The 16,197-nt window shown below is 42.9% G+C and overlaps 2 protein-coding genes across 6 annotated transcripts in view; both read left to right on the top strand.

The window, feature by feature from the left end:
• HEATR3 (HEAT repeat containing 3) overlaps positions 1 to 14,804 on the top strand; it is a 72,620-nt gene extending 57,816 nt beyond the window's left edge. The window contains exons 15-16 of one of the 3 annotated variants that reach the window (XR_004382278.1): positions 138 to 278; positions 571 to 762. Coding sequence is in view for 2 of the 3 variants with exons in the window: in XM_032854529.1 (XP_032710420.1) it covers positions 14,626 to 14,742 (117 nt within the window). In the remaining variant the exon portion in view is untranslated. Of the gene's footprint in view, positions 1 to 137; positions 279 to 570; positions 763 to 14,052; positions 14,127 to 14,625 lie in introns of those variants that run through there. The other 2 variants (XM_032854530.1, XM_032854529.1) reach the window with 2 other exon arrangements.
• A 974-nt stretch (positions 14,805 to 15,778) lies between these two features.
• TENT4B (terminal nucleotidyltransferase 4B) overlaps positions 15,779 to 16,197 on the top strand; it is a 72,195-nt gene continuing 71,776 nt past the window's right edge. Inside the window, exon 1 of one of the 3 annotated variants that reach the window (XM_032854527.1) lies at positions 15,779 to 15,901. The gene's annotated coding sequence lies outside the window, so the exon portion shown is untranslated. The remainder of the gene's footprint in view (positions 15,902 to 16,197) is intronic. The other 2 variants (XM_032854526.1, XM_032854524.1) reach the window with 2 other exon arrangements.

Below are 16,197 nucleotides of genomic sequence, written 5' to 3'. Positions count from 1 at the left end.
ATATATATATATATATATATATATATATATATATATATATATCCCCTTTCTCTGCTGTATTTTTCTTCTTTGGTACTTAACACCATTTGACATATACATTTAGAACATTGTATTTTTAATTCCATAAATTGGCCCAGATTTCTTCTCTTAACATTTGGAAAGAAAGATGACAACCAGAAACCTGAGAAACCTCCTGCATTCTAGATTTTTGAAGAGGGCTTTCGAAAGAACCGGGCATCTGTAGTGCTTACCATGCTCTTTCCTGCAGGAGATGACAGGTGAGGGACTCACTGTGTGTGGGAGGTGTGTATGTGTATTGGGGGGGAGAGGGGGGCTTGCAGAGTCCCTGCCGACAATGGAAGACCTGTGAGTGTCTGTGATATGTGTAATGACATGCACAGCTGAATAAATTCTGGGGGGAAGAGAAGAGATGCCATTCATTTTACTGTAAGTTTCAGGACGAAAGATGTGGCAATCTACCCTCATTCTCACCACTTCAGTGCATGTCAGCCGGACTTCCAGCTGCCAATCCCCGAATTTCCTTGCCTGAGGACTCTCTTTGACCCCTAGGTCCCCATTGGCCCTAGCATAACAGCTCAGAAGTATAAGGAATGGATGAAATGACCCTCCAACCCCACCCCGCCAAAATCCCTCCATCAAAGACTTGCAGGAAGAAGAAATAGGAAGAAAGAAATACCCAGCTCTCTTACCCTATCCACGGGGAGCCTCTGAGGTCCCAGAGTTCTCCAGCAGGATTAAGTCTTAGTTAATCAAGCTGGGACCCTGCTTGAAGAAAACCTTTGTTGCTGTCCTCCCCTCCCTATCTGATTTCCCCTCCCCCCACTGGCATCTCTTGGGATCACTGACATAAACTGCTTGCCCTTGACACCTTGGCTCGGTGTCTGCTTCCCTGAGAGCCCAAAGCAACACAAGACGTATTAGAGTTGTGTTTTGGGAAGGAGGAGGGGATTGTGCATGTGCATAAGATTGGTAAATTCATAAATTTATATTCTGGGTGTATAATAGCTTTGTGCATTAGCCATACTGGTGGAATACTGTTAGTTAATGGGCAAGGCGATTATCTTCGATTTCTCGCCTTAGGATAGAAGAGAATTCTCATTTCCATTTATCAAACCAATTTCCTTCTGCAGATTTCAAAAATTGCTTAAGTCAGTTTACATGTCTATTTAGGAGAAATTAATTTGATGCTAGATTAAATGATATTTCGGTCTCCTCAGGATTGGAACCATATAGTTGTTTGAACTTGGAAAGCGACGTGTTAAAAAATTTCTATTGGGAAAATACGAGGGCGCTCCCCCCCTTTTGCCATGTCATTGCTGGTTACATGGGAAGTGAATTCAAGAGGGAGGTCTTTCACCCTAAAACTCAAAACCTGCAGATGCCCCGGCATCTTCAAGGCTAAGTTTCAAGATCTAATCTGTGGGTGTGTGGATGGAAATTCTTGCTGAAGCACGTGTGAAAGTGCAGCTGATAAGGGAATTGCTAAGTTCTTACTGAAGAGGAATGAGATGAAATGAGCTACTGGAAAATCAGAGCAATACACCTTGCTTTGAAAAACAATGTATTCATTTAGGAGCGACAACAGGCATTTAAAAAATATATATATATAAGAACTCTCTTATCCAAACTGTGCCCCCATTTCTATCTGCGGAGGGGGATCACCTTGATGAATGCTTGGATAGGTCTGGGGAGTTAATTTAAAAAGTAGAAATAGAGTTGTTATCAGAAGACCTGCTTTTTTTTAAAAATTTACTTCTCTTTATTAAATTTTAAAATTTGGGGCGCCTGGGTGGCTCAGTGGGTTAAGCCGCTGCCTTCGGCTCAGGTCATGATCTCGGGGTCCTGGGATCGAGTCCCGCATCGGGCTCTCTGCTCCGCAGGGAGCCTGCTTCCCTCTCTCTCTCTCTCTCTCTCTGCCTGCCTCTCCGTCTACTTGTGATCTCTCTCTGTCAAATAAATAAAATAAAAAAAAAATAAATTTTAAAATTTATTTTAAATTTATTTATTTTTTAAAAATTTTTAAATTAACATACAATGTATTATTAGCCTCAGGGGTACAGGTCTATGAATCGCCAGGTTTACATACTTCACAGCACTCACCATAGCATATATCCTCCCCAATGTCCATAACCCCACCATCCTCTCCCTATCCCCCTCCCCCAGGCAACCCTCAGTTTGTTTTGTGAGATTAAGAGTCTCTTATGGTTTCTCTCCCCCCTGATCCCATCTTGTTTCATTTATTCTTTTCCCAAACCCCCACGTTGCCTCTCAACTTCTCCGTATCAGGGAGATCATATGATAACTGAGAAGACCTTTTAAGAGGTAGAATGACGTGAGCTTTTCTGAAGATCTTGCTCAGAGCAGTGTTTATACCAGCAAAAGATTGCAAAGCACATAAATGTCCCTCTCACCGCGGTGTGGCTAAGTCACTACGGTGTGGTTCCGTGTGCAATTCTCTACAGAGTTGAAACAGGAGGCAAGTAGTCGCATGGACTAACACTGAGAGATGTCTAAGATGGTGGAGTGAAAAGAAAGTTACAGAAAAAAATGCATATCTATATTTCAGAAAGAAACTGATTTTATAAAGATACATATGTATGTGAATCTAAGTGTGTGTATGTGCGTGTGTGTGTGTGTGTGTGTGTGTATTGATTTTTTTTTAAAGATTTTATTTATTTATTTGACAGAGAGAGATCACAAGTAGGCAGAGAGACAGGCAGAGAGAGGAAGGGAAGCAGGCTCCCCGCTGAGCAGAGAGCCCGATGTGGGGCTCAATCCCAGGACCCTGAGATCATGACCTGAGCCGAAAGCAGAGGCTTTAACCCATTGAGCCACCCAGGCACCCCTATGTATTGATTTTTTAAAACAGATTTTATTTATTTGAGAAAGAGAGAGCACAAGCAGTGAGGAGGAGCAGAGGGAGAGGGAGAAGCAGACTCCATGCTGAGTGCAGAGGCCCCCTCAGGGCTCGATCTCACGACCTCGAGATTATGACCTGAGCTGAAATCAGGAGTCCATCGCTCAACTGACTGAGTCACCTGGGAGCCGCCGTGTATTGAATTTTTATTTGTCATTGTCTCCCCTACTAGATAGTAAGCTCTATAAAGAGACTATGTTTTCTACGTTTTGTTCATTGCTATACAGCGGCTTAGTAGTTAATTTTTTTCAATAGTTATTTTTATTTACTTTTGTGTGTATGTTCCTTTCTCTGTGGTGAAATATACATAACATAGATTTGCCATTTTAACCTTTTTAAAGTGTATGGTCCAGTGGCATCAAGGAAATTCACGCTGTTGTGCGTCCCCATCATCCATCGAAACTCTGTCCCCATTAAACATTACCTGCCTCCTCCCCTCACCCCCCCACCCCTGGCAACTACCATTCTACTCTCCATCTCTGTGAATTTAACTACTCCAGGTACCTCGTATAAGTGGAATCATATAGTTATATAATATTGTTGTTTTTGTGACTGGCTTATTTCATTTAACATCATGTCTTCAAGGTTCATTCATGTCTTAGAATGGATCAGAGTTTCCTTCCCTTTTTTTTTTTAATTTATTTATTTTAGAGACGGGGGGAAAAAGAGAGAGCACAGTGGGAGGGGCGGAGGGAACGGAACAGAATCCAAAACAGACTCCCCAGTGAGTGTGCAGCTGGTCACGGGCCTTGATCTCATGATCCTGAGATCATGATCTGAGCCAAAATCAAGAGTCAGATGCTTAACCAGCTGAGCCACCCAGGCACCACAGAGTTTCCTTCCTTTTTAAGGCAGAATATTATTCCACTGTGTGTGTGTGTCTGTGTGTGTGAATGTATATTTTCCCATATAACTACCTCAATCTCTATCTGTAGAGAGATACATACCACATTTTGTTTATTGATTCACCTGTTGATGGACACTTGGGTTGCTTCTACCTCTTGGCTGTGAATTATGGTGCTATGAACACATATATGTATCATCAAATCTCTGATTGCAATTCTTTTGGGTAGATACCCAGAAATGGGACTGCAGGATCTATGGTAGTTCTATTTTTAATTTCTTGAGGAACTACCATACTGTTTTCCACAGCAACTCAGCATCCTGTTCCCACCAGCAGTGCACAAAAGTTGCAATTTCTTCACATCCTTGACATTTTGTTATCTTCAGTGTTCTTTATAATAGTGATCCTAATGGGTGAGAACTGGTCAACAGTCATTTTTTTAATGAACCAACAGTATCGCTAAAATTAGAATAATTACTATTTATTGCATTGTATTTTGTCTAAGGATACTAGTGTTATCAAAGAATGCTTATATGCTTTTGAGATACACTGTTTTCAATAGCAAGAACACTCGAGTGTCCATTTTCTACAAGACATCTAACAGGCCCTAAAGCAAATTAGATTGTTAAATCCAAGTTACTATTTTAATTTAGATAATATAATGTCCATTGTCAATGTCCATTAATTCTAGAGATGTACTAAAAGATCCTTCAAGATCCTTTCCCATACCACTTCCTTTATGGCATGAAATTAAATATTTACACAGGAAAAACCAACACTCATCCTCAAAAAATTACACATAGAATTACCCAACAAGCCAGCAATTCCACTCCCAGGTATATACCCAGAAAAACCAAAAACAGGTATTTGAAAACTTGTACATGAGAACGCCTGGGTGGCTCAGTTGGTTAGGTGTCTGCCTTTGGCTCAGGTCATGATCCCAGGGTCCTGGGATTGAGTCCCACATCAGGCTCCTTGTTTGACGGAGTCTGCTTCTCCCTCTCCCTCTGCCTGACACTCCCCCGGCTTGTGCTCTCACTCTGTCTCTCTGACAAATAAATAAAGTATTTAAAATTAAATAAATAAATAAAAAACTTGTACACGAATGTTCCAAGCAGCATTATTCACAATAGCCCCAAGGAAACAACCCAAATGTTCATTAACGATGAATGAAAAAACTAAATGTGATCTATTCATACAGCCATAAAAAGGGTTACATGCTACAACACAGATGAACGTGAAATCTGGCTGACTCCGTTCGTAGAGTTAGACTCTTGATCTCAGGGTCCTGTGTTTAATCCCCAAGTTGGGCATGGAGACTACTTAAAAAAAAAAAGAGGTGGGGGGCCTGGGTGGCTCAGTCAGTTGAGCATCTGACTCAGGTTTCGGCTCAGGTCCTAATCTCAGGGTTGTGATCTTGGGGTCATGGGATCAGCCCCAGGTTCTGTGCTCTGCAGGGAGTCTGCTTGAGATTCTCACTCTCCCTTTCTCTCTACCCCTCATTCACTCATGTGCTCTCTCTCAAATAAATTAAAAAAAAAAGATATTTATTTATTTGACAGAGAGAGAAAGAGAGCACAAGTTGGCAGAGAGGCAGGCAGAGAGAGAGGGGGAAACAGGCTCCCTGCTGAGCAGAGAGCCCGATGTGGGGCTCGATCCCAGGACCCTGAGATCATGACCTGAGCCAAAGGCAAAGGCTTAACCCACTGAGCCACCCAGGCGCCCCAAATAAATAAATCTTTAAAAAAAAAAAAAAAGGAAAAGAAAAGAAAAGAAAACGTTACCCTAAGCAGAAGAAGCCAGAAACAAAGCCTACGTATTATATGATTCTGTTTCTATAAAACATCCCGATAGGTAAATCTGTAGAGACAGAAAGCAGATTAGTGGTTGTCAAGGGCTGTGGGAGAGGAGAATGAGGACTGAGCTGCCCACAGGGGTGATGAAAATGTTTGCAACTCTATAGAGATAGATCCTTGGGTAAAACTGTGAAAGTGCTAAGTAACGCTAATCATACACTTTCCAATGGTTACAATGGTGAAGTTTTTGCTCTTTGAAATTTACCTCAACTTTTAAACAAAAGTAACATACCTCCACACAGCAGGGAGGGCGGGCTAAGTACAGACAGTGGGGAAGGCTGGAGGAAACAAATGCTTCCTCCGTGCTCCCAGTCCACTCCTCTGAGCTAATGACTGTCAATGGTTTCTTACAAACCGTAAGAGAAAATACTGGTACTTAAGTTTTTTTTTTTTTTTTTAATAGAAATTGGATCATATCCCACACACTTCTCTTCACCTTGCTTTTTCCACTTAATGATAACATTTTAGTGATTTCTCTATGTCAACATGTTTATTGCTGGTTCATTCATTTTAACAGGTGCATAGTAGTATTTTACTGACCGAAGGAAGGTACCTTAATTTGTGTAACCGCCTCCTTCTGGGTGGGTGCTTATGTTGGCTACTATAGACAAAGCAACTTTAAATACTTTTTTTTTTTTAAGACGTTATTTATTTATTTGATAGAGAGACAGAGAGAAAGGGAACACAAGCAGAGGGAGTGGGGGAGAAGCAGGCTCCCCGCTGTGCAGAGAGCCTGATGTGGGGCTCGATCCTAGGACTCTGAGATCATGACCTGAGCCCAAAGGCAGATGCTTAACCGTCTAAGCCACCCAGGTGCCCCTATGACTGCTGTTCTTATAAGAAGGGGAAGAGACACCTGATTTCTCTTTCTGCATGTGCACATGTAAGCACACAGGAAAAAGATGCCACCTTCAAACAAGGAAGAGAGGTTTCACCGGAAACCAAACTTGATTGCACCTTGGTCTTGGACTTCTAGCCTCCAGAACAACGAGATTACATTTCTGTTGTGGAAGCCACAGAGTCTGTGGTTTTCTGTTATGACAGCTGGAGCTGACTAATATACTGGGTCAAAGGATATACACATAAGTTTGGTAGATAGGACCAAAATAGTCCTCCAAAGCTTTTTCTCTGCTTTATCCTTCCGTAGACCGTGAACAAGACTAGTTTCTCCCATTCCCTCACCAGCACTGGGGATCATTATACTGTTTCACATTTATCAGTCTGAGAAACACAGATTTTAGTGTATTATAATTCAAATGGACGCTTGATGTTGAGATTTTTTTTCCAAATGTGTGTGTGACTTTTAATGAGTGGATTTTTTATCTTCCTTCTCCATCCCTGAAAGCCCATTATTCAGTATTACATAAAAGCTGGTCCAAGGGGGGCCTGGGTGGCTCAGTGGGTTAAAGCCTCTGCCTCAGGTCATGATCCCATGGTCCTGGGATCGAGCCCCACACTGGGCTCTCTGCTCAGCGGGAGCCTGCTTCCCCCTCTCTCTCCGTGCCTGCCCCTCTGCCCACTTGTGATCTCTGTCAAATAAATAAATAAATAAAATCTTAAAAAAGAAAAAAAGCTGGTCCAACTCCACAGGGACCTTTCAAGAAACTTTCTTTCTTTTTCTTTTTAGGGGTGGGGGGCAGAGGCAGAGGGAGAGAGAGAATCTTAAGCTGGTTCCGCGCCCAGCATGGAGCCCAATGTGGGACTCAGTCTCACAACCCTGAGCCAAAATCAAGAGTCAGCCACTTGACTGAGCCACCCAGGCGCCCCTCAAGAAATTTTCTTGTGCACTTTCCATATTTTTGTGCTTCTTGCATGTTTTATGAGTTGGAAGGGCTACAAAAGAAATGAAAATAAGAGAACATTACTTTGGGGTCTCTCATACTTGATAGATATTTAATTCAAAGTGATTTGGGGAAATGAGCCATGGGTGATACAGTATTCTAGATGAACACAGTCTTCTACTACAGTCAAATTTTCTCAACTGCTTGGTCACAATAAAATGGATTTGAACAATTTTAGAACAGGGGTGCTTAGCACATGTGTCCACAGCACCATTATAAGTAGGGAAAGGAGGGGATTGCGCACTTTGTTTCTTGAAATCTGTTGAGCTAGATTCTCCCAGATCATTCTTCTTTCCTCCCTCTTACCAGTTGGATGTCCAAAGATGTGCCACCAGGACACTGCTCTAGGGGGTCCCAGGTGCCCCATTTGAGTTATACATCCTTCCAGCCTGTCCTCCAGGTGCTTGCATTTCAGCCAGAGGGAAAAAGATTTGGCCACAATGACATATATTAACTAGAAACACAAGCACACAGCCATGGACCACTGGATTGTGACCAGGTCCCCTTACTTAATCCCCTCTGTGCCCAGTATTAAATGATGGCGGAATGAATGAACGAATGTATGAATGAATGGCAAAGACTCCAACTGGTTAAGCATCCAAATGTTTCCTGGGAAGGATGTTATTTTGGCCAAGAGGATGAGTTCTGCTTTTGATCTTCATAGGAGTCAAAGTCATGACCTTGGAGCCATGGTGGCAAGATGTGTGGCTTGAACAGATTCATCAAGCTGATGCAACCTTAGTGTCACCCGTGAGATTGTAACGTTTTACACACACACACACACACACACACACACACACACACAGAGCCCTAATTATGATTTAAAAAGCTAAATAGAAATGCTCTCTTCTAACTCACTGTTTTTTGGCCATCCATTCACAGATGCTGATTAATCATTGAACATTCATTGTGGTTGTGTGTTTTCAGGTCCAGTTTTAGAACTTTGAACAAGGTCAATAATCTTGTTTTGCTGTGGTCATAGTCCCCTGCGATTACTGACGGTGAATAACTGAGTCTCTATTCTCTCCAGCCCTAGGAGGAATGACTTTCGCTGTATCTGAAATTTGTTATATAGACTAGTTTCAAAGCAGATCGGGGGCTACAAACTGGAAACTGTTCCACTAGCACGATGTCACAGTGTTTTTTCCCAAATGGTAACCTTGGCAACTTCTCTTTGTGGCACAGGCTGTGTGGCCTCCCTGAGGCTGTGCTCTGCTCTCTGACTCGCCTTTCCTTGCTGTGTAATGGGTGAGGTCCATTTGTCCTCAGCCTGCAGAATTTTCATCCGCTCTTTTGCACATCCGCCAAACAGATACAGAAATTGCCACTCGCCATTTTGACTGCACTTAAATTATTCAAATTTTCCTTGAATGAAATGCCCTTTGGGCTCAGATACACAATAAGGGAAACACTTGGCACCTTTTTTTGGTGCAATTTTACCTTAGAAAAAGCGCCTGTGGCTTGGCTTACACATGTCCAAAAATCAAATTTGCCTTTCTGCTTCCTTTTGAGGCGGTCCAAACATGATGTACCCATTCCAAGCATATTTACTTCTGTTGGATAGCAATTCTCTCGTTGAAGAGGCTTGCCACAAAACATCCGGGAGGGGAGTGGGGTGGAAATGAATGACAGATCAAGTGTTGCCTGGCCAGGTTGGGCAGAGTACCAACTAAGCACTTGAGCGTTGAAGGAGCAATTTGACTTTGGAAATCATTAAAAACGTGAAGTCACGGGGCGATTCGTTTCTGTTGTGTGTGGGTTGTATGGGTGGATGTGGATTTTAAGTATTTAAAACTTTGAAACCAAGGAGAAAGCCCTGGTTGGCCTCCTAATTGCCTTTGGGATCATTCTTCCCTTGTTTTGAAGAATAATGTGTGAGCTCAGCTAAATGGTTCTATGGGCTGATCCTGTAAAACCCACGAGGTCAGACAGCCTTCCTTCTTTCATTCTTTCCCATATTCTCCTCCTAGCAGTTATCCTTCTGGGGGTGGCTGATTAATCTGTGGCTCCCACCCACACTCATTACCCAATAACTCAAATGGTTGCGTGGCCATATCCTTATTGTTCTCATTTTTTGCAATATGCATAGGCCGAAAAATTTCCAAATCATTAAGTTCTACTTCCTTTTTGCTTAACAATTCTGTCTGTAACTCATTTCTTTCTTCTTGAATTTTACTATAAGCAGCCAGGTAGAGCCAAGCTGCACCTTCAATCCTTTTTTCTTAGAAATTGCTTCAGTTAAATATACAATTTCAGGGGCGCCTGGGTGGCTCAGTGGGTTAAAGCCTCTGCCTTCGGCTCAGGTCATGATCCCGGGTCATAGGATGGAGCCCCACATTGGGCTCTCTGCTTGGCGGGAAGCCTTCTTCTCCCTCTCTCTCTGCCTGCCTCTCTGCGTACTTGTGATCTCTGTCTGTCAAATAAATAAATAAATCTTTAAAAAAAATATATACAATTTCATTGCCTACAATTTCTACCTTCCATAAAACACTAGAACTCCAGGACTCCAGATTCACAACCTGAGCCAAAGGCAGTCACTTAACCAATAGAGCCACCCAGGTCTATTCATGGGGCACCTGGCTGGGTCAGTCAGGAGAACATGTAACTCTTGATCTTACGGTTGTGAGTTGGAGCCTGTGTTGGGAGTAGAGATTACTTAAAAATAAAATCTTGGGGCACCTGGGAGCCTCAGTCAGTTAAATGGCTGACTCTTGATTTCGGCTGAGGTCATGATCTCAGGGTCCTGGGATGGAGCCATGCATGGGCTCCCTGCTCAGTGGGGAGTCTGCTTCTCCCCTTCCTCTGCCCCTCCCCTTGCTCATGCACATGAGCTCTCTGTTTCTCAAACAAATAAATAAATCTTTATAAAATAAAATCTTATAAATGAATAAATGTCTGTTCATGCCATGTGGGCTTTTTCCAGCATGGACTTTCAAACTCCATTTTCTACCTATTACCTGGTTCCAAAGCCACTTCTGCATTTTTAGGAATTTGTTACAACAGCACCCCCACTTTTCATTTTCATATGTCTGACTTATTTGGATTTATTGTATACCTAATATATATCCGTATGTAGAGTTTTTTTTTTTTTTTTAAGATTTTATTTGAGAGAGAGCGAAAGTGAGAGAGTACAAGCAGTGGGAGTGATAGAGGGAGAGGGAGAAACAGGCTCTATGCTAAGCAGGAAGCCCAATGCGGGACTTGAGTCCAGGACCCTGGGATCATTATCTGAACCAAAGGTAACCAAATGAGCCACCCAGGTGCCCCAATATGTAGAGATTTATATGGATATTTATTTATTTTTATTTTTAAAAAAGATTTTATTTATTTGTTTCACAGAGAGAGTCACAGCGAGAGAGGGAACACAAGCCGGGGAAGTGAGAGAGGGAGAAGCAGGCTTCCTGCTGAGCAGGGAGCCCAATGCAGGGCTCAATCCCAGGATCCTGGGATCAGGACCCGAGCTGAAGGCAGACGCTTAAAGATTGAGCGACCCAGGCGCCCCGTATGGATATTCATTTTGAGAAATTGGTTCATGCACTTTGGAAGCTGAAAAGTCCCACAGTCTGCTGTCCACAAGCTGGAGACCCAGTCAAACCGGTGGTATAATTGAGTCTGAGTCTGAAGGCCTGAGAAGCAGGGATGCCAATTGGCCAGAGGGCTGGAGAAGATGAATTGAAATGGCCCAGTTCTATCAGTAAGGCAAAAAAAAAAGGGGGGACAAATTCCTCTTTCCTCTGCCTTTGGTCCATTTGAGCCCTCAACTGATAGGATAAGACCCACCCACATGGGGGAGTCCATGTGGACTAATTGAATTAAATTAATTTAATTTAATTAATAACCATATCAAGTAACTTTTTAAAGAAGGCGGCTCTGGACTGCATTTCAAGTTATATGTGGTCTAGCAAGAGAACATTCTGGAGTGAGATTTTGACAGTAAGAGCCTTGTTTTTAGAAATGGAATTTCAGTGACAGTTGACAAAAGCAGTTGTGGGTGAGCACTTTCTTAGGCAAGACCACCTTAGGGAGGTCTTCTCTCCCTCTCCCACAGACTGCCCAGCAGTGTGCGTTAAAAAGAAATGGCAATTCAGCTGGAGTCATGATCTCAAGGTCCTAGGATTAAGCCCGACATTGGGCTTCCCACTCAGCAGGGAGTCTGCTTCTCCTTCTCCCTCTGCCCCTCCCCTCCCTGCTCATGCTCGCTTACTCTCTCTCTCTGAAGTAAATAAATAAAATCTTAAAAATTTTTTTTTAAAAACTTAAAAAGATTTTTTAAAAATTTAAAAAATTTGCCTTCAGAAAAGGCAAATCTATAGAGATAAATAGTAGATTAATACTTGCCTGAGCATGGGGTTGGGGAAACAGATTAACTACAGATAAGCCCTGGAGATCATTTTGGGGTTGGTAATACCTGCATAAGTCTGTAAATGTAGTAAAAATCATTCATTAAATTGTACACTTCAAACAGGCGAATTTTGGGGCGCCTGGGTGGCTCAGTGGGTTAAAGCCTCTGCCTTTGGCTCAGGTCATGATCCCAGGGTCCTGGGATCGAGCCCCCATGTGTGGCTCTCTGCTCAGCAGGGAGCCTGCTTCCCTTCATCTCTCTCTGCCTGCCTCTCTGCCTACTTGTGATATCTGTCTGTCAAATAAATAAATAAATAAATAAAATCTTAAAAAAATATATTTAAAAAAGGTGAATTTTATAATATGTAAATTATACTAAAAATTTCCTAAACTTAGACACGTGTGTACTCACACACACAGATACACACACACATTCACTCCAAGGATTCCAGAATGGCACAAAAGTTAAGGAATTTTGTTTCTAAAACAGGAATGGAAGAAATTTTGATAGTCCAGAATAAGATATAGGCCTCCACATTGCCTATTATTTTGAAATGTCATTGAAAAAGATTCTCCTACTTGGAATCCTATTTGTATTCATGAGGAAGAAAAGAACCATGGTACAATGATGTATATTGTGTGCAAAAGGGGAAAGTTTGTAAAGGGGGCCCAAGTCCAAGATTATTAATACCAGGAGCAAATGCTTCAGAACCCAAACACTGAGGATGTTAATAACTTTAACTATATGACTTATCGTTTGTGATTCTTGTTAACTCTGGAGTGAAATAATATGATCACATCCTGCCTAAGATTTAAATATAATGACAATTATTAATAATGCCATGTAGTACAATGTGTGTGCCATTTCTCTTCAGTTTTATTCAAGTTAATAAATCAATGAAATCATATTTAAATTTGTTTGGTTCTTGGGTAATTTGCTTTCTTCTCATTTTTGCACTTGATTTTTACTCTGCAGAATCTTGATGTTTCAGTAAATCTTCCAAGTTGAAAGCATTGACTCAACATTTTCCCCCTAAGAAGAAGAATACTGAGAATGAATAGGACATTAGATTATGGAGCAAAGTGTCTGGGTTTGTGATAGCTGTGTTTTTTGGCTCATCAATTTAATGCAGATGGTTTTGAAGACTGTAATAAGTGTCTGTTCTTTTGTTCTAAATAGCAAAATGAAAAGGTTGAGTAATCAAAATTTATTATTGAAATTAGTGTAGTCTATCTCTCTGAATGCAGTAGTAGATTATTTTGAGACAAAACACTGCAGATTTGTTGGGGAAAATGAATACATTTTTGTGTATATAGAATTCCCTGCTGTTTTACTTTAAACTGGATGATTTTTGAGGAAACTTCCACAAGAATTACTTTATAATTCTATGCCATGGTAGACATTCAACACTCATTACAATTTTATACCATGGCATACATTTCAACACTCAATTACATTTCCTTGCCATTTTGCATGCAAAGTATATTCCTGCCTCAGGGCCTTTGCACTTGCTATTCTCTATGCTTGATAGATCATTCCCTAGTTGGTCATGGCCCACTGCTGCATTAATTCCCTGCTCAAATATCACTTCCTCAGAACAGCCTTCCCTGATTAGCCCATCTAAAAATAGCACACCGGCACTCTTCCTTTAGCCTGCTTTTTCTTTGCAGCACTCAACACTGTCTGACCTTACATGCTTGCCTTATTCACTAGAATGTAAGGTCCATGAAGGCAGGGACCTCATCAGTATTGTTTATTGCTGTATTGCTGTAGCCCCAACAATGGTCCATATTTGCTCAAGACATACTTGTTGAAATTAATTGAATAAATTGCAATTTGACTTTAAATGTTTACCTCTTTTTCCCTCCCTAACCAGGCAGTAAATTCATGGATGGCAGCCAAAGACCCTTGCTGTTTATTTATCCTTTCTAAAGCAAATAGCTCGTTCTGCATGGATGATAGACATTTAAGATTTACTGAAACAATGTTATGAAACATGGATGTGTTATGGGGCTAAGTAGTCAGCATTTCCTGCAGGTGAACTAACAGTAATGTCTTGCCTCACAGCCTGCATTTCATAGAGTTCTTTTATTTATATTAACCCATTTGATAATTTTACCAATACTTTAGTAGTTTTTAGGTTTGCTTAAATAAATGGGCTATAAAATATAAAAAATGTTAATTTCTGGTTAGAACTATTACTAACTTTGACTACTTTATTTTTGGCTTAGATATCAGTGGCATTTAATATGTTCTTGGACATCTGAAAAAACACATTTTAAAGACTGGATAGCTTTTAAAATAAGTAAGTAAAAATAAAAAAGCCTATCTTGACACATAACATGCAGGGACAGGTTTTTGGAAATGTTTTAACAAAGTCTTCAAGGGGATTATTTCTAGATGGTGGGGCCTTGATAATGTCTACATTTTTCAGCTTTCCAATTTACTTCGGCTTTTCTTTTTTTCTTGACCAACTGAGCCACCAGGCGCCCCTCTTGTTTTTTGTTTTTGTTTTTTTGTTTTACGATGTATTTATTTATTTTACAGAGAGAGAATGAGAGAGAGAGAAAGCTCACACAAGCCAGGGGGAGTGGAAGAGGGAGAAGCAGGCTCCTCGCTGAGCAGGGAGCCCTGGTGAGCCTCCATCTCAGGACCCTGGGACCATGACCTGTGCCAAACGCAGACGCTTAACTGACTGAACCACCCAGGCACCCCGCTCTTGTTTGATTTTTGAAACAAATTTGAAGTCATCAAACAAACCTGTTTCTTTCTTTTTTTTTTTTTAATATATTTTTTATTTTTAGGTAATCTCTACACTCGACCTGGAGCTAGGAATCCAAACCCAGAGATCAAGAGCCGGGCACCCCAAAAGAAACCTGTTTCTATACAATGCTTTATGTTTGTATAATTTGTCAGTGTGAATAGCCTTAAAAATACCACTCATTTTCCTGGCTTTCTAATTCTCAGTATAGAGCAAATTTCATTCTGAAGATACTTTTAATATTAATTCATAGTAAATCAGCAACAAATAGGATAAACCAAATTTCTATTTAGGTTTTTTTGGGGGTGTGCTTTCCTGTTTATGGCCATGTTATTCCTTCAGAAGAAAAATGGTAGAGCAATGGTTCCGAATTTGACCAGTATTTTTTCATCTTTGCCCCAAATCCCAAACTTTCCAGGATACTGAGCTCCCAAAGTAGAAGGCCAAAATTGGGCATCAGAGCCTCATTCTAGACTTTGGACCAACCTCAGAGGGCACAGAGGAAACGTGTTCACTCATTTTTTTTTCTCTTTATGATTTAAAATACTTAAAATTCCCCTTTCCTTGTCGTTTATTGGGAATTGGGATTGGGAAGACATGCAAATAACCACTTTATGGAAAATCTCTCTACTTATGCCAACGACATGGTCTTCATTTTAGGCTTAAAAGGTTTTGGGTTTTCTTAAACTTAATTCTGTACCGACGAGAGCTTTCCATGGCTGCTGATGCACCCCGGGGCAAGTGAGGATTCTTTCCACACCGAGCAGCATGTGTACCTGCTTCCTTGCCTGTGCATCCGTGCGCGTCCCTGTGTGCGTGTGTGTGTAAAGCGGGTTTTGGGTGTGTGCAGGTGGTTCTGGGCCCATGGCGTGCACCCTCAACGAAGCAGCACGTCCCGCCACGCGGGCGGGCGCAGGCTTCCCCAGTCTGGGCTGGGGTAGGAGAAGATCCGCCACCGCCTGCTGCTCCAAAACCGCACGAGGACGCAGCGTCGCGGGCCCGGGGGGCAGCGAGGGTGCCCGCGCAGCCCACGTCCATGCAGGGTCCAGGGCACATGCTCGAGGATGGGTTACGTTTTCTTCCCCCCACCGCTCCCCCGCCCGCCCCAGGCGGGCTTGGAGCGGAGATCTCGGGAGGGGTCGCGAGAGCGGAGGGTGTCCCCGAGGCCGCTGGGTGGGGGAGGGGACGATGTGGGGGCGGCACCTCCCACAATCCATTCGCTGCGGAGCCGGCCGGCGTCCGGCCGGCCTCTCCCGGTTTCAGAGACCGGGAACCCAGACCAGGGACAGCGCGCGCATCAAGGGTGCCTGGACGCTCAGGTACATGCGGATCCTTCTTCAGATGGCGCGGGGACGGTTGGGCCAGGCGGTTGTGGCCTCCGCCGCGCCGCACCGCGGCCTCTGTGACGCACGGCGCGGCTGCCGGGGCTGACCCGGTAGCGCGGCGCGGCGGGGGCGGGGCGAGCGCGGGAGGGCGGGGGCGGGGCGGAGCGAGCGGGGCGGGGCTGGCGGAGGTCCCGCCCCGGGGCCGGAGGAGCGAGGACGCTACCGAGCAGGCGCGTCCCGCCGCCGCCGCCGCCGCCGCCGCCGCCGCCGCCGCCGCCGCCGCCGCCGCG

Source organism: Lontra canadensis, unplaced genomic scaffold, assembly GCF_010015895.1.
Source record: "Lontra canadensis isolate GAN:19392208 unplaced genomic scaffold, GSC_riverotter_1.0 scaffold8, whole genome shotgun sequence".
Lineage (NCBI taxonomy): Eukaryota > Metazoa > Chordata > Mammalia > Carnivora > Mustelidae > Lontra > Lontra canadensis.
Note: the sequence above shows the minus strand (reverse complement) of the source record. Positions and strands in the feature narration are given on the sequence as shown.